This window comes from Podarcis bocagei (genome assembly GCF_964188305.1).
Source record: "Podarcis bocagei genome assembly, chromosome: 11".
Lineage (NCBI taxonomy): Eukaryota > Metazoa > Chordata > Lepidosauria > Squamata > Lacertidae > Podarcis > Podarcis bocagei.
This window is the reverse complement of record NC_138136.1, coordinates 1,234,145-1,258,097: the sequence shown is the minus strand read 5'-3', so window position 1 is coordinate 1,258,097 and position 23,953 is coordinate 1,234,145. Positions and strand designations below refer to the sequence as shown.

Genomic DNA, 23,953 nt, shown 5'->3' with positions numbered 1-23,953 from the left:
TCGACAGTGGAATTTGCTGCCAAGGAGTGTGGTGGAGTCTCCTTCTTTGGAGGTCTTTAAGCAGAGGCTTGACAACCATATGTCAGGAGTGCTCTGATGGTGTTTCCTGCTTGGCAGGGGGTTGGACTCGATGGCCCTTGTGGTCTCTTCCAACTCTATGATTCTATGATTCATAGGCTTTCATAAGCGTCCTATAGGATGTTCTTGAAGCTCCGTCACAAGTCCGTCGCCATACTCGCTCTAGCCATCTGAGATCCCGCTTCATTTTCCGGAGCTCCAAGGGGCCCGGTTTCGGCGGGGTCGCAGAGGGTGCTTAGGCGCGATCTCATCAATGGCTGCCAAGAGCCGGTTATTCCAGTCCTCAACAAGGTCACCTAATGAGTCGCCAGGAGGAGCTGGGTCCCGCAAGGCTTGTCGGAATCTATCAGGATCCATCAGTTTTCGCGGACGAGCCCAAATAGGCTCACTAACCTGTTTACAGAACAGTAATCTGAGAACTTTCTTAGTTGGTATTTCAAGCCAGGTCTGAAACGAGAGAGGATGGACGCATCGTCTGCATTTAGCAAAAGAGGGGTCTTTCTGGTTCCTATTTTTGGGAGATGACCATCTGGGTCCATTAGACTTTGCTCTAAATCATTTAGTACAAGGCTAAACAATGTAGGGACGCGGGTGGTGCTGTGGGTAAAACCTCAGTGCCTAGGACTTGCCGATCGTATGGTCGGCGGTTCGAATCCCCGCGGCGGGGTGAGCTCCCGTCTTTCGGTCCCAGCTCCTGCCCACCTAGCAGTTCGAAAGCACCCTTAAGTGCAAGTAGATAAATAGGGACCGCTTTCTAGTGGGAAGGTAAACGGCGTTTCCATGTGCTGCGCTGGTGCTGGCTCGCCAGAGCAGCTTCGTCACGTTGGCCACGTGACCCGGAAGTGTCTCCGGACAGCGCTGGCCTCCGGCCTCTTAAGTGAGATGGGTGCACAACCCTAGAGTCGGACACGACTGGCCCGTACGGGCAGGGCTACCTTTACCTTTACCTTTACCTAAACAATGTGCGGGCCAAAATACAGCCCTGTCTCACTCCCCTAGCCATCTCAATCCAGTCCAAAAGTTGGCCCTGCAATCCACATCTAACCTGCAATTTGATTTCACTGTACAGAGCTTTAATAGGAAGAAGAGTCATTTATCCTGCAGTAACAGATGTAATTTGGTCCATAGTTTCAATCTGGAAACAGAGTCGAAAGCAGATTTCAAATCCATAAAGGCAACAGATAGTTTTCACTGCAGAGGTCTAGTGTATTTCTCTGCTAAGTGGAACATCACGTGGCAGTGACCTGATGTTGAAAAGTTATCACGAAAGGGAGCCTGGGCCTCAGACATTATATATTATAATTTTTAAAAGTTGTCAGAGAGGAAACAAGCATAAAGCTTTCCCATTATAGAAAGGAGACTAACTGGCTTATAATTTGAGGGCACATTAGATTGTCCTTTAACGCACAGACTTCTTTTGCTGTAACTGGCCTCCAAAGTGAGGGGCTGGGGAGTTACTTCTGAGCATACCAGAAACCAGTTGGCAAAAAAGTTTAACTTCATTATTTAGCGAAGCATTCAATAGCAGAGACCAAGAGTTGTGTTCAAACTGCCTTTTTTCCACAGCCAATAAAGCTTTACACTCCTTTTTTATTTTGAAATAGGTTGGAGGCAAATAGTTTAGACCAGCATTTTTATTCCACATACAGAAGCCAACCTGGCTGCTGACTCTTATTTCAACACGGGCAATGAAATAGCATCCTTCACCACACCTGAGGACAGCAAGCTAGATGAAGCTTCTCCTGCCTGAGGCAGCCGCCTCACTCTGCCAAAGGGCAGCACCAGCCTGATCAATAGGCTTTAATGCTTAGAAAAATCAATTCATATGCACTTTATTTAGAAATACCTACAGTATAAATGGAATTTTTAAAATTTAAAATCAATTCACCCTTCTCTAAGCTATTTCAGAGAGTTTCTGTGCTGAAGCAGTTGGGAGTCTAGCAATCAGTTTTTATGGTGGCTCAAGGCAGCAGCTTTATAATATCAAATTTCAACAAATCACTATATATCTTTTATCCAGAAACAAGTGTCAAGAAGTTTTTACATGAAAACCACAAAATTATAATCTAAAGTAAGTCAAAAATTACTGCAGGTAACACTTGTGCGAGAAGTTACATGTAAATCATGATTTCAATGAAAGTGCCAATAAGGCTGTTGCTTAAATCAGTTATTGATGAACCAGAATATCCAGGGAAAGTTGAGTTTCAGCATTTTACCTGCGATTGATCCTAGGCGTACAAGAGTAAAATGTAGCAAAATATGAGGGGGGTGGTACTGGTGGCACAAAATCTTCTGGATCAGAAGTGTGGCCTTGTTCTTCAGCTTCTTCCACATAAACATGGGGCTCTTCCTGACAAGATAAATGTTTGTTTTGTAAAGACTTCTGCACTGAAACCACAAGCAGAATTCATGGAAGACTGACTTCCTTCTGCACTTTTAGAAAACAAAACTGTGCCCTGCACTCACTTACTATGCAGGATCTTCTTGTGGCAAATATCTGCAGATAACGTAGGGCGGCAGCTACTAGGCATACAGTCGTGGTCAAGGCATTCAGAGCACAGAGAGCAAAAAGAACTTTCTGTAGTGCGACAAAAAGGAAAAAAAGACTACAAAAATAATAAAGGTATGCAAAGGTGAGCCAACAGAACAGATGACAATAAGCATCATTTTAAAATGTGGACTTTTTTTATAAAGCACACCGAAACAAAATGGAAACATTTTAATTGCATCAGGTTGTGCTACATTCCACTCCCTGAAACACAGGTGTCTCTCCATTTACACGGGGGTTACGTTCCAAACTGTTGCACACCTCACTGAAATTGTGTAAAATTGGAAGTCACCTGCATTTCTTTTCAGGAAATTTAAGGAAGCCGGAAGCTCGCTGAGGCCACACACCTGACGCACAGGAAAACTTTTCCTTGTGTCAAGTTGAGCAGCCTTAGCAAGCCTCTGGCTTGCCCGGAGACCCTCCCAGAGCTCCAAGAGGATAGCCACTCCAGGCTCTAGGGAGTGTCTCCTTGTGAGCCGCATAGCGGGTCTTTGCTGAGGAGCTCTTTGCGTCTCTGCCCCAACTTCCAGGATTCTGGGACCACACATATGCACAGTTGCACAGGAATTGAACATGCATAAATGGGGGGGGGGGTGCCCATACTAGGATAATGGGATCGCTCTGTGTTTAAAAAGACCCATAACTATTCCAAGATCCATAACTACTACGGACAAGCTGCTTATATCATAACGGCAACCACTGCTTTGTAGATTGCATCTACACCCTAGAAGTAAGGTGTCTTACGACTTTCAAGGGCTATCTCATTCTATAGGCCAAGAATTTATAAGTTAACCTCCTCTTTCATTCTGAGCAATGGGTTCTTTATGAAATTACAACATGATGCCAAAGTGCATTTTTCTTGCAGTTTATTCTTTGCCAATGCAGCCCATGTCACATGCTGACTTACCTTGAGTAGAAGGTGAACTGCACCACATGGTTGGACGGGATACAGCTTCAGCGCATTATCTTTCTCTGTGCATTTTTCTGGCAGAAATTCTTCACAACAGAAACAAAACTTACTTTCACCCACATCAGCCTTCAATATTGTGAAAAGTAAAGAGAAATCTGAATCAGTAAATTGAAAAATACTGCACTGAATGCAAAAGCGAAGTACAGAAGAATAAAAATCCATAAAGCAATTGCCGACTCTAATAAATGTATTGCTTGAGGAAAAATTGTGGGCCCAGTTGCACTGAGGCCATAGAAGGGTGTAAGGTCTGTAGGGTGTAAAGGGACCCCTGACCATTAGGTCCAGTTCTGACTGACTCTGGGGTTGCAGTGCTCATCTCGCTTTACTGGCCGAGGGAGCCGGCGTACAGCTTCCGGGTCATGTGGCCAGCATGACTAAGCCGCTTCTGGCGAACCAGAGCAGCAGCACACGGAAACACAGTTTACCTTCCCGCTGGAGCAGTACCTATTTATCTACTTGCACTTTGACGTGCTTTCGAACTGCTAGGTTGGCAGGAGCAGGGACCGACAGCGCCACCTGCGTCCCATACAGAAGGGTGTATGAACAGCAAATAAAACAGAAAACATACACTGGGTTCAAATTTGGCCACAACTTTATTGTTTACAGATGAACGCAGGTTTGCTGTAGGCACAGAGTCAGGTGGGGTAGACTAATGTTAAGGAGTCCGCTTAGGATGTGAACCACATCCAGGGTATCCCCACTGCTCTCACCGGCCAAAGGTGCTGGGGTCCATCACAGACCCTCCAAGTGTTCCAGGGACATTCCCAGATTTACAGAAGCCATCCCAGTTTCTGATGTGGTCCCAGAATGTCCCACTTTCCCTTAGGACGTCCCTATTTTCATCAGAGAATGTTGGAGGGCATGCCATCAGCCCCTGAGCTGGGCATGGGGTTAAGAAGCACCACCCTCCTATAACAAGTCTTAAGTCCAAATACACAATAGAGGAGCTCCCCCTTCTTAGTGCTTCCTGGTCTGATATAATCCTAAACTGCCATTATATTCAAACCAGGAAATTATGGTTTGATGGAGTTCTCCAAACCAGAACTGAAAGCCAGTCCTTGTTCAAAGCAACTGTTCAAATCATAGCTTGCCAGTCTTCTTTGCCAGCTTTAGCCAAATATAAAGCATGCTGAGGCATTCTTCCATTAGACTATAAATTAGGATTATTTATAGGACACCAAACGTGGTTCCTTCAGATCATCCCTTCTCCTCTTTGAGAAAGCTTTGTATCAACATACTCACTACCAATGTAATGGACACCTACTGTGATCCAAATAATTTAGGGGCTGAACACCACGTGGGTAGGACTTCCGGTCGGCGCCAGCGCTAATGGCGGTCCTTTTTCCGAGCTCCGGAGAAGGACTGCCCTGCGAGTTCGGGTCTGTCCCGCTACGGCAAGCGGGGGACCCCTAAAATCACAGGCGTGGAAGCCTGTGAACGAGGAGATTCGGTGGGCACCAAAAGCGCCCCCCTTTACCGCAGAGCCTTTTTAAAGGCTCCGGAACGACATCGGGGGAGCGCGGTGCTGAGAATCGCTACCCAGCCCGCAGGGTGAAGCCGCGTCGCTATTAGTGGAGAGCGCCGATTCCTTCCTGTAAATTACGGACAGAAAAAACCCGTGAGTAAAACGGAACTTTTATTTGGATCTAAAATTTGGAGATTTGGTTGAAAGCGGGGAGGTCAAAATCAAGGAAGTCTGCCTCCCCCCGACTGCATGAAAGTGAAAGCAACGGAACTCTAAAGCTGCATCCGTTAAAGACTTTGCTTTTATTTAATCAAACCTGACATTTGGACTTTAGATCTCCCCTCTAGCTAGCAGGGCAGAGGGGAGGCAAAAGTGACTTTGGCAACTGCATGATTTATTTAAAAGAAAAATCCTCTGCTGCCTCAGCTGTCTAAGAGCATGAAAACGGTCTGCCTTTTAGGACAATAGGACACTGAACTGGCTTTTCCCTGTGAAAGTTACATTGTGATATAAAGTTTCTGCATTGACTGGATACAGTACATCAGAGTAAGTTGAGACAGTATCTACTGGGAAATTGTGGCAATTTGCAGTTACAAGTCTCCAGCTACACTTGCTTTAATTTTTCTCTTTCTCCCTTTCCTACGTATTTGGATATTCTCTTTGCCTTCGTATTTGGACATTTTATATTTGGCCATTTTGATTTGCTCCCCCTAGAGGGTAAAGTAAAGGTTGGCCCAGCCTAAGACAGTGGAATTTTCCAGTGGGGAACAGCTCCCGTGGGAAACGACCTTGACATGAGTGGCTCACAAGAAGAGATAGTCACAAGAGCCAAAACCAAACAACAGCAACAGCACCAGCTGCAGCAACAACAGCTAAAGAAAAGAGGCTCAATCACAGGCGTAACTGCCGGACTTGCAGGAATAACAGGACAAGAAAAAGTGACAGCTGTCTCTATGGAAGCCGTGACAGAAGCCCTGCTCAAGATAAATCAATCCCTGGAGTCCCTGACAAAACAGACTTCAGAAAATACACAAAAATTAACAGAAATATCAGCAAGACTAGACCAGAACACAGAATCTATAAATAAATTGGTTGAGGAAAATTCTACTACACGTAAAATTGCTGAAGAAGCGAGAGCTATCGCTGGAGAGACACAAGAGAATTTAGAACCGATTGCCAAGAAGGTCCATGAACACGACGCAACTTTGGCTCTGTGGGAATTACAGAGAAAAGAGAGAAATTTGAAATTGAGATTGATTCCAGAGAACGAAAGTGACAACCTTGCGGAGTTTTTAACACAGGAGTTTGCTGATTGCTGGGATCTGGAGGAAGACGAATTTAAAATTACAACAGCCTTCAGACTGGGCAAAAAGCAGGACAGAAAGACCCCGAGAGACTGCCTGATTACACTTAGATCTAAGGAAGAAAGAGACAAAATACTAGGACTACACTTTGAAAAGGCCTTGCAAATTGGAAACTCAGCTGCACAGATTTTTAAAGACATCCCAAAATATATTTTGGATTTGAGAAGCTTTTATAAGGACTTAGCTCTTTTGTTAAAGAAAAACTCCATCCGCTTCAGGTGGGAATTCCCACAGGGACTGTCTTTTGATTACAAAGGAAAGAAGGTGAAAATAAAGACTATTAAAGACAAAGACAAATTTTTGGAAAGAAATCAAGAGGACCTGCAGAAGGGGACTGTGGACCCAATTGCAGAACAGAGGAGAGCACTAGACATTCTGAAACTCTCACTTGGACACAAACCACCACCATCAGAGGAAGAGCAACAACTTGGAGCTGTTGGAGGAGTGTCAGAGAAATAACAAAATGGCCCTGCAACTTTTTAGCTGGAATTGTAATGGGCTCAATGGGCCTTTGAAGAGAAGACAAGTTTTTCACATTTTGAACAGAGAACAATTGGACTTGATATGTCTACAAGAAACCCACATAACCAGAGCTCACAGGAGATTACTTACAAACAAAAGACTAGGACAAGAATTTATCTCATCAGACAAAGTAAAAAAAAGAGGAGTTGTGATATATGTAAAAGAGAAATGGGCCCCAAAAATGATGTTTAAAGATGAGCAAGGGAGATATTTGGCAGTGGAGATACAAGTACAAGGAGAAAAACTTTTAGTTGTTGGAATCTACGCACCAAACGAAGGTAAATCTGACTTCTTCAAGAGACTTCATGAAACTCTGACGGACTATTTGGATTACAATATGATAATTATGGGAGACATGAATGGTGTGGTCTCCACCAACATGGACAAGGCGCAAAGACTAACAGTTACCAAGGAAGGGAGACTTCCTAGGACCTTTTTTGAAATGACGGAAAATTTGGACTTGATAGATATATGGAGAACAAGGAACCCTCTGGAGAGAGAGGGAACCTTTTTCTCCCAAGCAATGATGACCTGGACCAGAATTGATCAAATCTGGATTACTAGTGGCATGGCTCCAAAGATTAAGAAGGTAGAAATCTGCCCAAAAACTTGCTCCGACCATAACGCCGTGAAGATGGAAATGAAACTTACAACAGCTGGTCAATTTAGATGGAGAATGAATGACACCCTCTTTCGAGACAAGGAGATCCTTATGAAGGCCCAAAAAACTTTAAAAGACTATTTTGAAATAAATTTGAGGGCTGACGTGGAGAAAAGAGTGATCTGGGACGCAAGCAAAGCGGTGATGCGAGGTTTTTTGATTCAACAAAACTCAATAAAGAGGAAAAAACAAAATGAGAAAAAAGAAAAGATTTTGGAAAAGATAAAGGAAGGAGAGAAAAAATTAAGAGTAAAACCAAAGTCCCAGGAGATTTTAAGAGAGATTAAGTTATATCAAACACAATATATGGAATTGATGAACCAAGAGATTGAATGGAAGATAAAGCAAATGAAACAAAAGACATTTGAATCAGCAAATAAATGTGGCAAACTTCTGGCATGGCAATTGAAGAAAAGGCAGAAATTAAATACAGTTACAAGCCTAGAAGTGGATGGAAAGAATATATCTAAACCTAATGAAATTAGAAATTGCTTCTTGAGTTATTTTAAAAAACTTTATACTCAAGGCCCGCAAAATGAAGAAGATATAGACAAATTCCTTGATAAATATGGATTACAAAAAATCTCTCATCAAAGCAAGATGGATCTGAACCAGAGAATAACAGAACAAGAGATAGAGGCTGCCATTCAGAATATGCAATTGGGCAAATCTCCAGGACCAGATGGACTGACTTCCAGATACTACAAATCGTTGAAGGAATGGTTGATTCAACCACTAAAAGAAGTCTGTAATGAGATCCTTGAGGGAAAAAAGGCACCTGAATCGTGGAAAGAAGCATATATTTCACTCATACCAAAGACAGAGACTGAAAAGACTCAACTGAAGAACTACCGCCCAATACCACTACTTAATGTGGATTACAAAATTTTTGCAGACATTTTGGCAAAAAGATTTTAAAAAGTGCTGATGGAAAAGATTCATAAGAACCAAGCAGGCTTTCTCCCAAAAAGACACCTAGCAGACAATGTAAGGAATATAATAGATATTTTGGAAAAGCTAGAGGTGAATATAAATACTAAAGCAGTACTGATTTTTGTGGACGCGGAGAAAGCCTTTGACAATATTTCTTGGAGCTTTATGACAAAGAATCTTCATGGGATGGGGGTAGGCCAAGGTTTTGAGAATGGTATGGCTGCAATATATTCTGAACAAAAAGCTAAATTGATTGTAAATAATGTAGTAACTGAGGAACTTAAGATAGAAAAAGGAACACGACAGGGGTGCCCAATTTCCCCATTACTCTTCATTTCAGTTCTGGAGGTGTTGCTGAATATGATTAGGAATGACCAGCAGGTTAAAGGAGTGCAGGTCGGAGCTAAACATTATAAGTTAAGAGCATTTGCAGATGACCTAGTACTGACTTTGCAAGAGCCAAACACTAGTACGAAAAAGGTCCTGGAAATAATCCAACAGTTTGGCCAGGTAGCTGGATTTAAGTTGAATAAACAAAAAACCAAAGTTTTAGGAAAAAATTTAACAGATACGGAAAAAGAGAAATTCCAAGAGGAGACAGGGTTGACGGTGGTCAAGAAGGTGAAATACCTAGGGGTTTATTTGACATCTAAAAATGTGAATTTGTATAAGGATAACTATGAAAAATGTTGGTCAGAGATTAAAAAAGATCTAGAAATATGGTCAAATTTGAAATTGTCAATGTTAGGCCGAATTGCAGTGATTAAAATGAATGTATTGCCTAGAATGTTATTTTTGTTTCAGACCTTGCAGATTCTTGATAAGATGGAATGTTTCAAGAGGTGGCAGAAAGATATTTCGAAATTTGTCTGGCAGGGCAAAAAGCCCAGAATCAAATTTAAAATATTGACAGACGCTAAAGAAAGAGGGGGTTTTGCCCTGCCGGACTTAAAATTGTACTATGAGGCAGCAGCTTTTTGCTGGCTGAAAGAATGGATGCTCCTCGAGAACACAGACATTTTGGATCTGGAAGGTTTTAACAATGCTTTCGGTTGGCATGCATATCTATGGTATGACAAAATCAAGCTGCATAGTGCCTTTAAAAGCCACATTGTTAGAAAAGCATTGTTCAACGTTTGGATAAGATATAAAGATCTGTTGGAAAACAAAACCCCTAGATGGGTGTCACCAGTGGAGGCCAAGGCAGTGAAGAAACTCAATATGGAGGTCGGATGGCCGAAGTATTGGGAAATTTTGGAACAGGATGGAGATAAGTTGAAATTACAAAGTCATGAGAAATTGAAACATAAAGTACAAAATTGGTTTCAATACCATCAAATAATGGAGTTTTTCAAACAGGACAGGAAAATTGGCTTTCAGATGGAAAAATCAAAACTAGAGACTGAATTGTTAGAACCCAATACTAAGAATTTATCCAGAATGTATAACTTGTTGCTGAAATGGAATACACAGGACGAAACAGTCAAATCGGCTATGATTAAGTGGGCACAGGATGTTGGTCATAACATTATGTCAGCTGACTGGGAATGGTTATGGAACACCGGTATTAAATTCACGGCATGTAATGCCTTAAAGGAAAACATTATGAAAATGGTCTATAGGTGGTACATGACCCCAGTCAAGCTGGCAAAAATTTATCATTTGCCCGATAACAAATGTTGGAAATGTAAAGAGACTGAAGGTACCTTCTACCACCTTTGGTGGACATGCCCGAAGATTAAGGCTTTCTGGGAAATGATCTATAATGAAATGAAAAAGGTACTTAAATGTACTTTTCCTAAAAAACCAGAGGCCTTTCTCTTGGGCATTGTCGGCCAATTGGTGTCAAAGAGGGATAGAACTTTTTTTATGTACGCTACAACAGCAGCAAGAATACTCATCGCAAAGTATTGGAAGACACAAGATCTACCCACTCTGGAAGAATGGCAGATGAAAGTGATGGACTATATGACATTGGCCGAGATGACAGGCAGAATCCGTGACCAAGGAAAAGAGACGGCGGAAGAAGAATGGAGAAAATTCAAAAGTTATCTTAAGGACTATTATAAACTTAATGAATGTTAGAGTGTTGTGGTTTTCAGGAACAAAGGGATACAGTGATATAAGGTCAGAATATAGAGATGACTAAGATGACAGAGGTTGGAAAGTAACAATTGGGAGTTGCTATAAAATTATGGACATTGGGATGCAGAAAGGGGGGGTATGGGGAAGTCCCAGAAAAGAGGTTTATGAAAATATGATATGAAATTATACGTGTATGTTTGTCTTTTTAAGTGTTTGTTTGTTCTATAAAATTTTGTAAAACCAATAAAAATTTTATAAAAAAAAAAATGAACACCACGTGGGTATGTTCTTTTTAGTATTCCCCATGTTTTGCATAATGCATATTTTTATGCTCAGGGAGATAAGGACTAAGCAAGTAAGCCAAAGGCTTATGGAAATAGGAGTACAGACTTGGTATCTGAACACAGATAATCTATAGATCCACGAATTAATCCGTTTATTATTTGATAATATGGTTACTGTTATTCCTTTTCTAAGCCACTTTTTTGTTAAGAGAGCAAAACATAATACAGTGGTGCCCCGCAAGACAAATGCCTCGCAAGACGAAAAACTCGCTAGACGAAAGGGTTTTTCAGTTTTGCGTTGCTTCGCTAGACAAATTTCCCTATGGGCTTGCTTCGCAAGACAAAAACGTCTTGCACTTTTTTCTTAAAGCCGCTTGAAGAGGCGCAGTTGCGACGGACGGTGCTTCGCAAGACGAAAAACATCGCAAGACGAAAAGACTCGCGGAACGAATTATTTTCGTCTTGCGAGGCACCACTGTAGAATATAATTAGACTGCAATCCGAACTCCACTTACCTGGCAGTAAGCCCTGTTAACTAAATTGACTTCTTACTTCTGAGAAAACAAACTCAGGACTGCAGCCTTAGTTAGTATTGGAGGGAGGTATAGTTTGCTTTATAGTTTGTATATACAATGCTTGCACTTCTAAGTTTCTTGGCACGGTAAAGCTTTATATGACAAGCACAGTCATCTACAGTCATGCTTCAGACACAATCAGGTAAATTGTCTCCTCACCAGATCACATCTAGGGAGACTGGATACAAATTGGGCACCTTGGCATCCCAGGATGAATCCAGCCAGGTTCAAGAGAACACAAATGACAGAAAGCAAAACAAACAGGTTAACCTAAAACAAAACAAAAAATACAAGAATTTTAAGCCGCTTGGCATTCTATGTAAACACTATCAAAACATACTGTCCTGCATGTTACCTTTGCCATCTATGCCTTAGGTTTTAAAATACTGTGCTAAATTCATTGTCCACCAAAAGATTTGCCATTTGAAACATATTCCTACATATTCAGTTATATTCTATCACTTATGAGCAATCATAAACTTGACAGGGTGGTATAGAAACTTCTAAATACTGCTTGCAGAATTTGATATTTCAATCTTACATTATTTTTCACTGGATTCAATATTATGAAATCTGAAGAAGTATCTAATGATCACACTGCAATAAGGGAAAGAAAGCTGATGAAGCCGCTTTATAGTACAAACACTGAACTGAAAACAGCATATTCCAGCAAAGGCACAGGCAAATTTGACAGATTCAAATTACACTTTACTTTCTCCTCTACTACGAAATATAATATAGAATATATTCTTGACATAACCCACATTTATTTTGCTGATACTCTCAATAGGAAAAATTACACAGTCTGTTAAACAGATTATGCCTCCTTTATTATCACAAAGATCTCTGGGTGGAGGAAATAAAGACATCAGTCCCAGCTATGCCTGCCCTCTGATCCAGATAGGTACCAATTAATGACGGGGGGGGGGGATTCCATTTAGTTGGCATTTAAATGTGCACTGGGCGATCTCCGATGCGGTGCTTTGAATATTTAATAAAAAATCAAAGTTGTTCTGGTTGATGTTTAAAAATATCGATTTCTTAATTTTGGGTTTAAAAAAAGAGGGGTCATCTTATACATGGGGGCATCTTATATACGGAAAACACAGAAAATACAGTAGAAAAAGAATGATATAATAAGAAAACATACTAGTCAATATTAAATGAAACACAAACTTCTTGCAGTGCTTAAACCCTGAAAAATAGATACCGTATTTTTCGCGCTATAGGGCGCACCTGACCATAGGGTGCACCTAGTTTTCAGATGGGGAAATCAAGGGAAAAAATATGATACCCCCCCAGCTCTAAGAGCAGCGGACAGTCTGCACCTTCTCCCTGCTATTGCGGGAGGTGGGGGAATTCCCCCATCTCCCGCAAAAGCCCACAGGAGGGAGAAGGATCTAGGAGTCTTGGTTGACCACAAACTTGACATGAGCCAACAGTGTGACGCGGCAGCTAAAAAACCCAATGCAATTCTGGGCTGCATCAATAGGAGTATAGCATCTAGATCAAGGGAAGTAATAGTGCCACTGTATTCTGCTCTGGTCAGACCTCACCTGGAGTACTGTGTCCAGTTCTGGGCACCACAGTTCAAGAAGGACACTGACAAACTGGAACGTGTCCAGAGGAGGGCAACCAAAATGGTCAAAGGCCTGGAAACGATGCCTTATGAGGAACAGCTAAGGGAGCTGGGCATGTTTAGCCTGGAGAAGAGGAGGTTAAGGGGTGACATGATAGCCATGTTCAAATATATAAAAGGATGTCACATAGAGGAGGGAGAAAGGTTGTTTTCTGCTGCTCCAGAGAAGCGGACACGGAGCAATGGATCCAAACTACAAGAAAGAAGATTCCACCTAAACATTAGGAAGAACTTCCTGACAGTAAGAGTTGTTTGACAGTGGAATTTGCTGCCAAGGAGTGTGGTGGAGTCTCCTACTTTGGAGGTCTTTAAGCAGAGGCTTGACAACCATATGTCAGGAGTGCTCTGATGGTGTTTCCTGCTTGGCAGGGGGTTGGACTCGATGGCCCTTGTGGTCTCTTCCAACTCTATGATTCTATGATTCTATGACTCGGTCAGTCCATCCCTTATCCCTCCTTGGGGAAAAGCCCCCAAGAGCGGCGCACTCTTTAAAGGCTGTGCGGCTCCTGCAGGAATTCCCCCACCTCGTAGAAAAGCCCGCAAAAGCCGTGCACCCTTTAAAGAGTGCGCGGCTTTTGCACGCTTTTGCACGCTTTTGCGGGAGGTGGGGGAATTCCCCCATCTCCCGCAAAAGCCCACAGGAGCCACACACTCTTTAAAGAGCATGCGGCTCCTGCGGGCTTTTCAACCGAGCGTGTGGGGCTGGCGGTGGGGGGAAGCGCTGCTTTCCCCCACCGCCAGCCTCAAAACCAGGTCAGGAGCTGCGCAAAGGTGTCGCGTGCCTTCCCGCTGCCCCCTGAGCCTGTGGGGCTGGCGGTGAGGAGAAGTGCTACTTTCCCCCACCGCCAGCCTCAAAGACCAGACTCTCCTGGCTTCAGCGAAAGCAACGCGAAGCCTCCGGAGGCTTCGCGTTGCTATCGCTGAAGCCAAGGAGCCTGCATGCGCTCCATAGGATGCACACACATTTCCCCTTCAGGGGAAAAAGTGCGTCCTATAGAGCGAAAAGTACGGTAATTTGTTTTCAAGTATATTTCATGCTTATCTAAAAATTAGCAGACTAATATAATGTATAACAGATAGGGATACAGATAGGGTTTTCTGTCAGTTTGCATTTCTTAGTGCAGAAAGTATTGATCTACTGTGTAGAGATCTTTCTTTTCTAATTAATTCAAGAGGGTTTTGTTCTTATTGCAAATAATCTTCTTGGCACTACTCACAAGTAAGTGGATTCAATATTTCACCCACACAAATTCTATAGAACAGCATTAGTTGGACAATAAATTATTGTGCTATAACCAAACCAGAACATATTAACCAACACATACCAGAAGTATCATTGGTCTCTTCCATGTGGTTAATCCTATAATTCCCGATAAAATTACCTGCAACAATAAAAAACAAATAGTTATTAAGAAGTGAGAGTTCATCACCCATCATTTGCATGTTGAATAGCTCTAACTCTGAAGCGCTAAAAGAGCACTGACAAAATTCTGATTAAAAAGGTAGGAGCTCAGGACCCACTGACTGGGTCACAATAGGAATACATATATGATCAATTCAGTGTGCTGCCTGTAACACACGTGTGCACCCTCCCAAACACACAACTCTTCACACCTGGATGGTCTATTGAAGAGGAATGGGGACAGTAGAGGACTCCCACTGTTCCCTTTAATTTCAAGGGTATTCCACACATTTTAAGCTCTACAGTGGTACCTCTAGATGCGAACGGGATCCGTTCCGGAGCCCCGTTTGCATCTAGAAGCAAACGTAACCCGTGTCCGCACGTCTGCGCGGGTCACGTTTCGGCGCTTCTGCGCATGATGTCATTTTGAGCGTCTGCGCATGTGCAAGCGGTGAAACCCGGAAGTAACGTGCTCCGTTACTTCCGAGTTGCCGCGGAGCGCAACTCAAACGCGCTCATCCTGAAGCGCATTCAACCTGAGGTATGACTATACTAGTAAAGTACAGAAAAGCAGTTTCAGTGCTGAACGTAGGATGCCAATTTTCCTGCTTTGCTAATAGAACCAAAATTTGTTCCACTATTTCTTTTGCTCTTCAGTTGAGTAAGCATATACATGTAAAAAAAAAAAGATCCATTTCCAAGCAGAGATTAAAACACACATTTAAAATTTAAATTTAAAATTAAACATAAAAGGATGTTCATCTAATTCTATCACGGAATGCTTTTAGCCAGGAAGCAAAAACGGGGTGGACTGGCATACTTTTAGAGAATTTTATCTCTAACAGGCCTTTATGTTCTTTATGCTTTTTACGCTTTACATTATTAGTCATTTTTGTTTGTTATTGATTTTGCACAGTTTTCTATAAGTCTCATGCTCACAAAGAGAAAACTCCTTTATCAGTGTAGGGTTTTTTAATAAAAACAAACACCATATTTTTATTAAAGATTTCTTGGTTTACAAAAGTATGTCCAATGTCTCTTTTTTCAAGTTACATTTTCTACAGATCAGTTTCATTTGTTGAGACATTAGTGTTACAATAGAAAGAAAAGGGGGAAAGAGGAGTGTGGTTCAATGATAAATTCTGCCATCTGTGCTGTACTGATTTTCAAATCAATTTTGTTATCCATATTAAAATTAAGTTAGTTGCACTTACATTCTCTTGAAATCAATTTTTAAAACCAATGAGACAAGGAAGTGGTGACAAACTAATGCTTGCTTTCTAGATGATATAAGCAGAACTGAAATCTCTACTTTCATATATGAATCATAAACTTGCATAAATTTGAGAACTTTTAAATTTTCACTTTTTTCTTCTTGGTTATAAAAAAAGATACTAAGCCATCAGCTACAAAACGAACATCTAATATGGAACAAAGCATCAGTATTCAAATCACAGACCCCCACAACTGGTGGTTTAACATCAGAACAGAATAAAATAACTATACAGATGGGACAATTGCAGGCCTGGAGCCATAACATCAGCAGTGATGTCCATCACCTGGGCAAGGGCAGCCCAGGTCCCTGCCCAGGTCCTTCTGCTCTTCCTTTATCAACATATTTGGCCACATGACCTGTTCTTAAAACCAACTGCTGCATGAGGTGACACACAGCACCCATTTGTACATGTTTCTCATTTGACCAAGGTTATGTGCATAAGATATCTTCTTTGGTTGTGACCTTCCTCAATTGCTACCAGAAACTGAGTGTCTGACATATCTCAACAGGAATGTTGTTCCATAGAACAGGGGCAGCCACGCTAATAATGATAATAATGATAATACTAACAGCCCTGCTCCTGAGAACCTTGGAATCTGCAGGTGAAACCGAAGTAATACTACAGACCGCAGTAATCTCCTGGGTGTATAAGAGACTACCCTGGTCCTGAGCTGTATGATGAGACATATCAAAATTTTCCCAAAAACTTTCATTTTCTACCTCTTCTGGTCTAGTGGCGGACAAGAAATTAGAAAGCACTTTCCCCTCTGTTCCAAGCCAAAGCCTCACCTCACGAGACTAACCCTTATCAATGAGCAACTATCCACATGGGCCCTAACCCACCTGCATATAAGCAGCTATAGACTGCTGCATTCACATAGCATCAATCACGAATGAAGGTCTTTGATAGGATACTGACTCCACACTCCCCCCACCTTCCCCAACTCTGCAAGAACAGGCACTTGGGTTTACTAACACTCCACAAAAATAAACATATACAGTGGTGCCTCGCAAGACGAAAAGAATCCGTTCTGTGATTCTCTTCGTCTAGCGGTTTTTGACGGATTAGCAGATTAGCGCTATTAGCGGCTTTTAGCGGCTTATCTGCTGATCGGATCAGCTGATAAGCGGCTTAACGGCTTAGAAAAAGGGGGGGAAGGAAAAAAAACCAGCAGGAACTCGCAAGACATTGTTGTCTTGCGAAGCAAGCCCATAGGAAATTCGTTTTGCGAAGCACCTCCAAAACGGAAAACTCTTTCGTCTAGCGAGTTTTCCGTCATGCGAGGCATTCGTCTTGTGGGGCACCACTGCATCTAAAAATGCCTTGCATTAACCCAAATTTATGACTAGAGCCTGAAATGATGCTCTGCAAGGTTTTAGCTCTCTGGTTACAAAAAAAAGGGGCTAGGTGCCCCAATTATATCTTATTAATTGTGTGCCTTTGGTGTTTTTTAATAGCATGAAGAACAGCTGCTCTTGTGTTGAGATAATACAAGATGCCCAAAACTTAAAATGCCTTGCAGTGGGTCAGACCATTGGTGCGTATTGTCCACACTGTCTGGAAGTGCTTCTCCGGGGTATCAGGCAGGGTTTTTCATCCCCACCTGGGACTCTCTGCATGCTGAGCACATGCTCTACCCCAGGGGTCGGCAAAGTTTTTGTGGCTTGGGCCACTTCACAGTCCCGCAGACGGACCGTGTGCGTGTGCATAGCCGGAGTGTGTGTGTGCATAGCCAGCACATAACCAGGCACTTCATAATCAGCAGGTATAAAAATGGTTATATTTTAAAAATAAAAATAATATTTAAGTCATTATTTAAATAAACAGAGATGCATAACCCGGAAAACATTGGAGGTAATAATGAGGTTCCCATTATTTTCCTTGAGCACTGAAGATACATTATGTATGGGAGTACTGTATCTTCAGTTCTGAAAGTTAACATAATTTGCAACCCTCAGAGGCAGGGAGATGCAGCACATAGAAAAACAAATTCCATGGAAACCAATAAGAATTATTATTGTGCCTTGTGCATGGGATCAAATGTCATATGATAAATGATATTTATGAAGTGATATTTGCAAAACAAATCAACTGTTCTCCACACGAGGAAGGTTCATGGAATGTCTCATATTAATACATGCCTAGGTAAATAGGCGCAACCGAATCTTGCAGGTTTGACATCAGCAGAGACCGGGAGTTATTATAGAGGCGCTCGACCCCCGAGCTGCGCCTCGCTAAGGGCCGGGCGCTCCTGCCGCCGGAGGGCGGAGAACCGAAAGGAAGCAATCGGGGTCAACAAGGGAAGCTGGCCTCTGAGGGGCACGTCGAGAGCAGGCCTTTCCCCGGGCCGGGCACTTACCGAGGAGCCGGCCCAGAAGGGGCAGGAGTTCTTGACTTGCGGGGAGCTGCTGAGGGACAGCGCCCCGAAGCTGAGCGCCACCAGGCAGCAGCCCAGGATCAGCTGCAGCAGCCCCAGAGACAGCAGCGGGCGCGCCGGCAGCAGCCCCGGCCCAGACGGCGGCAGCGGCGGCCTCCCCGCCCAGCGGCAGGCCCCGCCGGGGGAGAGCGCGGCCGAGCGCGGCCCAGGCCACCCGGAGCGGGACCAGGGCGGGCGGGCGGGCGGCGGCGGGGCGGGTCTGGGCGCCTCGGGCGCCGCCGAGAGCCGGGCCAGCGGGCAGCACGAGCCCGGCAGCACCACCGGCAGAGACATGGGCCGGAGGCAACAAGTGCGTGGCCGCAGCGGCCCCTTTAAGGCGCGCCAGGCCAGGCCCCGCCCTCCGCGCTCGCCCCGCAGGCGCCCCCCGGCGGCGGGAGGAAGGGCGCGGGCAAGGGGGCGGGGCGAGGCCGGTGGCTCCGCCCAGATGCGCCCGCGCGCGCCGCTTCCCAGTTGCCGCCGAGCCCCGTCGGGAGCGAGCCTCGGGGGGGCGTGGTCTCCCCTCGCCACTGACTCGCGAGAACTAGCCTGGCGGCTGCCGGGCCGAGAGAAAAAGGGGCTTCTTCTGCCACTCCGTTTGGTCCATCAAATTTGCCACATGACAAGTGTGACTGTAATCCTTCTAAAATGTTAATCTGCTTACAGTGATCTCCCAGATATATTATAATTTTCCCCCCTTCCTCCTTGACGTTCGCGTCTTCTTGCCTGACCTTTCCGCGCAGTTCTGCCATTTCCCCTTCCTTTGCCGCCTTCTGGGGAGGAACTGGGTCTTCTGTCCATCTCTGCCAGTAGCAGCCCTGTCCCTCTCCTCACATGCATTGAAAGGCTTTCCTGCTCCTTTGGAATATTGGCACCTACAATTCCTAATAAAAAAGCTTCCGGTGGTTTTTTTAATAAAAGTTATTTTGAACATTCCCCCCCCCCCAATTCATTATATATCGTTTCCCAGAAGGCTTTTATTACCTTACATGTCCACCATGTGATAAAAGGTACCTTCTTTTTCTTTACATTTCCAGAAGGCCCTTGTCCTGTACATTTTTGCCAACTTAGTAGGAGTCAAATACAACTAGTACATCATTTTCTTTCTTTTTTTAAATTAATTTTTATTATTAAAATAATTCAGCATGCATACGTTACGAATATACAAACATACATTTCACACAATCCTTCAAAATATTCCTACGTACCCACACTCAATCCCACAGACTGACCACACCAATTTGGCCCAACCTCTGTTCCAATTATTAAAACATTTCTCTCCTCCTAGTACTGGGATACTTTGAAATAAAACATCAGCCTTGGCAGTATGTTCATCTTTATTACCGATATTTTCCCTAATAAGGAAAGATTTAATTTCCCCCATACTTGCAAATATTTTTTTATTTCACTCCATGTTTTCCCATAGTTCTCATTACTTAAACCCATAGTATTTGTTGTTAAATTTATTCCAGGATACCTTATTTTCTTTTTACTTTCCAATCCTGTAATTTCACTTTATCTTTTTCTTCCATATTTTTCACTAGTATTTTGGTTTCCCCACAATTTAATTTGAATCCTGCTAATCTGCCGTATTCGTTTATACATTCCAATATTCTAGGTGTGCATTGTAGGGGATTTTCTGTTGTGATCATAACATCATCTGCAAAGGCTCTTAACTGGTATCTTTTTTCACCAACTGCTATTCCTCTTATTTGGTTGTCCTGCCTTATTTTCTTTAATAGAACCTCTAATACTATTATAAACAACATTGTGGATAGGGGACATCCTTGTCTTGTACCTTTAAATATTAATTTCTTCTCCAAACTCTCCATTAATAATAATTTTTGCCTTCTGTTGGTTATATATTGCATTTATACCTTTTTAGAATTTTTCGCCAAGACACAATTCTTTTAATAGTTTTTTCATAAATTCCGATGAGATTTTATTGAAAGCCTTCTCCGCATCAATTGAAATCAGGGCTGCTTGTTTATATCTTCTTACTTGTAAATATTCCATTATGTCTATTATATTTCTAATATCCTTTATTTGTCTTCCTTCCTCAAATCCGGCCTGGTTTTTATGTACTATTTTTCCTATTATTGTTTTCAACCTATTAGCCAATAATCCTGCATAAATTTTATAATCTGAATTTGAGACAGATTCCAAGTCCATACCTTGTTTTGGCAGGAACGTTTTATATGCTTGGGTCCAAGTGTCGGTAATATTCCCCTTCTCTACCGCTTCCTCTATTACTTCTTTTAGTAGGTAGATTAATTCATTTAACATTTCTTTTTTTTTTAATCATATTTATTAAGATTTCCAATAATGACAGAATAGAAAAAATAGAAAAGATAAAGAAAAGAAAGAAAAAGAAAGACCAATTTTAAACCCTTATTTTCATAACCTTCTTTCTGGGACTCCCTCCTTCCCCTCCCGACTGTATTCCCCTTTCCCTAAGTTGGTTCCACAAGTTCTCATTCCCAATTTAAACCTAATATGTTATGCCTATTAGCCAATTTAAATTACAATCTTAACATCACTCCTCATCTTTAACAAAATAGAAAAAAGATTTTCCCCCCCAAGATCTACCCCGTTTCCTTCCACGAATTCCCCCTTTTTTTCCAAAACATGTTAAATCAAAATACCAAAGTTATATAGAAAGATAAAAGATAAAAGATAGAAAAAGATTCAAAAAGTTGGTTACATAGCCTTTGGATTCTAGAATTCCCCCTCCCTTCCCCGGTTTAGATTCCCCATGTCCATCAGTCTGTATCTTGTCGGCCTGGAGGTCTCAAGTCCACAGCCAAATTTTCCTCAATCCATCTTGCCGGTTTTCTTTAAATTTGCTTGTTTTGATGCTGTTTAACTTCAAAAGTCCAGTCTAATAGAGGCCTTTAATTTCCTTTGGTCATAGTTGCTCCTCCCATTGTTCTTTCCGTGGCGTAGTTGGTCCTTTGCTCTTTTATTTCTTACTTTCTCAGGTTTCTATCTTGTTCAGCTGCAAAACCATTTTTATTCCGAAATCTAGTATCTCTACAGAGGTTTGTTATTCAGGAACAAAAACTTACGTCCAGTTCCTACCTTGCTTCAATAGAAAAATTCTATTGTGTTGTCACCTCTGTAGACAAAACAATATTTCAATTTAGCTGCTTTCCCAGGAGATAAGTCCTGTACACATCCCGGAGTAGTTTTCCACATACGCCACTTGTAATGTCCCAAAGCCCCTCTAGGGGGGTTGCAGTAACTTTGTATCCTCTAATCCAAAAGTCAAGTTGTTGTTTCTTTCCCCCCCGACATTTTGTATCCATATTTATGTCCAATTGTAACAAAATTTACCAGCAAAATACTTATAACAAAGTCCTCTTTATGTTCTCAAGATTTGACAGCTACTTTGACAGCTGTCAAATTCTCCATCTCTCTCCGCCAGGTTCTCTGAATCACCCCGGTTCCCAGGGGGGGGGTTGCCTTTTCCCTCTCACCCTCGACTTTTCTCCTCCAGCACAATTCTTGTAGTATCCCATCGTGGAATTGATATTTTTTGTCAGCAATAAACTTCTGAATCGATCTTGGTTTCTCAGTCCTTGTTTTAGCATGTTTACAATCAGGGAGGGGACTGACTTCCTTTTTAGATCCCCCCCGCTCGTGCCGAATCCGAAAAAAAATTCCTTTTTTTCCCTCCTTTTATACCCGGTTACCCAATTACTCACGGGTTGTTGTTAAATAGCCGAATTTCCAATGGAAGAACCCAGCGCTCTCCGACGAATGGCATGCGGCTGCGCTCGGCAGGGGAAGCGATAGACTCACAGCACCACGCCGCTCCCCGGCACCCGATCCGTAGCCTTTAAAAAGGCTCCTTCACGAGTCGGGAGGGCGCTAACGGTACCAGCCGAGTCCCCATGTCCACGGGCTCCGTGCCCGTGGTTTTTAAGGGTCCCCGCGTCGCCGGCGCGGTAGGACCCAGCCCCTGCCGAGCAGACTCCCTCCGGAGCTCGGAGGGAGTCCGCCATTCGGCGATGGCGCCAACCCGGAAGTCCATTTAACATTTCTTTATAGTATTCTGCTGGTAAGCTGTCTGGGCTTGGGGATTTCCCTATTTGTAATTTTTGAATTAATTCCTTGATTTCTACGGTTCATATTGGTTCATTTAATAATTTATGGTCTTCTTCTGCTATCTCTATTAATTTATTTTTCTTTATTTATTCCTCTATTTCTTCTATTGACACTTCATCTTTCTTTCTTTTTAAATTCATGTAATATCCCTTATTGTCCTCTCTTCTGCTTTTATCTTATTTATTAATTTTTCATTTCTTTGTTTCTTTAATTGCCAGGCAAGGATCTTGCCTGGTTTCTTTGCCCATTCAAAATTTTTATATTTCCAGAATTTAATTTGTTTTTCTATCTCCTGTTCTATAATTTTATTATATTCTACTCTCAGTAATTTAATTTGATTTAATCTCTCTTTATTTTTGCTTGCATAGGCCAATTTTTCCTTCCTTTTAATTTCTTCTAAAAGCTCCCTTTTCTCTTTTTCATTTTTTCTTATATGCTATTGAGTTTTGTGGTATGAAATATCCCCTAACAACTGCCTTCCCAGCATCCCACACTTTTTACATCTGTCCCTTTCCTCCAATTGTTTTCAAAATATTCCTTCATCAACTTTCTGGCTCCTTGTATTACTCTTTGGTTTTTTAATAGGAAAACATTCATTCTCCACATTCCCCCCCTTCCTTCTCTTTTCTTTTAAGAGTTAATGATACTAGATTATGATCTGTAAGTGTTTTTGGTAATATTTAGGCATTCTCTGCTTTAATTGTCATATCCTTAGTAATCCATATACTGTCGATTCGGCTCTATGAATTTTTTGGTTCTGAGAAATAAGAGAACTCCTTTTCGACAGGATATTTATATCTACATATATCCACTAAATAAAAAATCCTTACCATTTCCACAAAACTTTTTGGTAGCTTCCCTTCATTTCCCCCTCTCTTCTGCGATCTATCCAATTCTGGTTCCATTACTCCATTTAAATCGTCTAACACAATAATTCTCATATCTATATATTCCATTAATAATGATCTTACTTTAACATAGAATTCTGATTATCTTTTGTTTGATCCATAGATTCCCGCTACCACAATTGTTTCCCCTTCTAGTGACATTTTGACTTACAATCCTCCCCTTTTTATCTTCATATAGCAATTCTAGTTTGTATTTGCTTTTAACGTACATTACAACCCCCCTCTTTTTTCTTACATCAGATGCGATGAATTCTTCCCCTAACTTTAATTTTACCAATAATCTATTATGCTTAATATTAATGTGGGTTTCACGTAAACAAGCAAGGTCCCACTTCTGCCTCTCTAAGATACGTTCTATTTTCTGCCTTTTCCTCCTATTGTTTAAACCATTTATGTTCCAAGATAACAATTTAAATTTCATTCTTTATTAATTAAAAATTGTAAAGTTAGTAGAAAGAGTTTAAGTTATCTGTGTTGGAAAAGGAGAATAGTTTTGTAGTAGTTATTGGTCTGATTATTACCACTGGCATAGTTCTTTATCCTTCCACCCTTGGCTGAGCTTAGAATCATAGAATCATAGAGTTGGAAGAGACCACAAGGGCCATCGAGTCCAACCCCCTGCCAAGCAGGAAACACCATCAGAGCACTCCTGACATATGGTTGTCAAGCCTCTGCTTAAAGACCTCCAAAGTAGGAGACTCCACCACACTCCTTGGCAG

General features: G+C 42.2%; 1 protein-coding gene across 1 annotated transcript in view; it reads right to left on the bottom strand.

Annotated features, from left to right (window-relative positions):
* Nucleotides 1-18,513, bottom strand: part of ENTREP1 (endosomal transmembrane epsin interactor 1) — a gene marked incomplete at its 5' end in the record, with an annotated part of 47,954 nt that extends 29,441 nt beyond the window's left edge. Inside the window, 6 exons of the mRNA XM_081213733.1 lie at nucleotides 2,295-2,428; nucleotides 2,549-2,656; nucleotides 3,534-3,662; nucleotides 11,645-11,755; nucleotides 14,450-14,506; nucleotides 18,163-18,513. Of these exons, the coding sequence (XP_081069859.1) occupies nucleotides 2,295-2,428; nucleotides 2,549-2,656; nucleotides 3,534-3,662; nucleotides 11,645-11,755; nucleotides 14,450-14,506; nucleotides 18,163-18,513 (890 nt within the window). The remainder of the gene's footprint in view (nucleotides 1-2,294; nucleotides 2,429-2,548; nucleotides 2,657-3,533; nucleotides 3,663-11,644; nucleotides 11,756-14,449; nucleotides 14,507-18,162) is intronic.
* Between the last annotated feature and the right edge of the window lie 5,440 nt (nucleotides 18,514-23,953).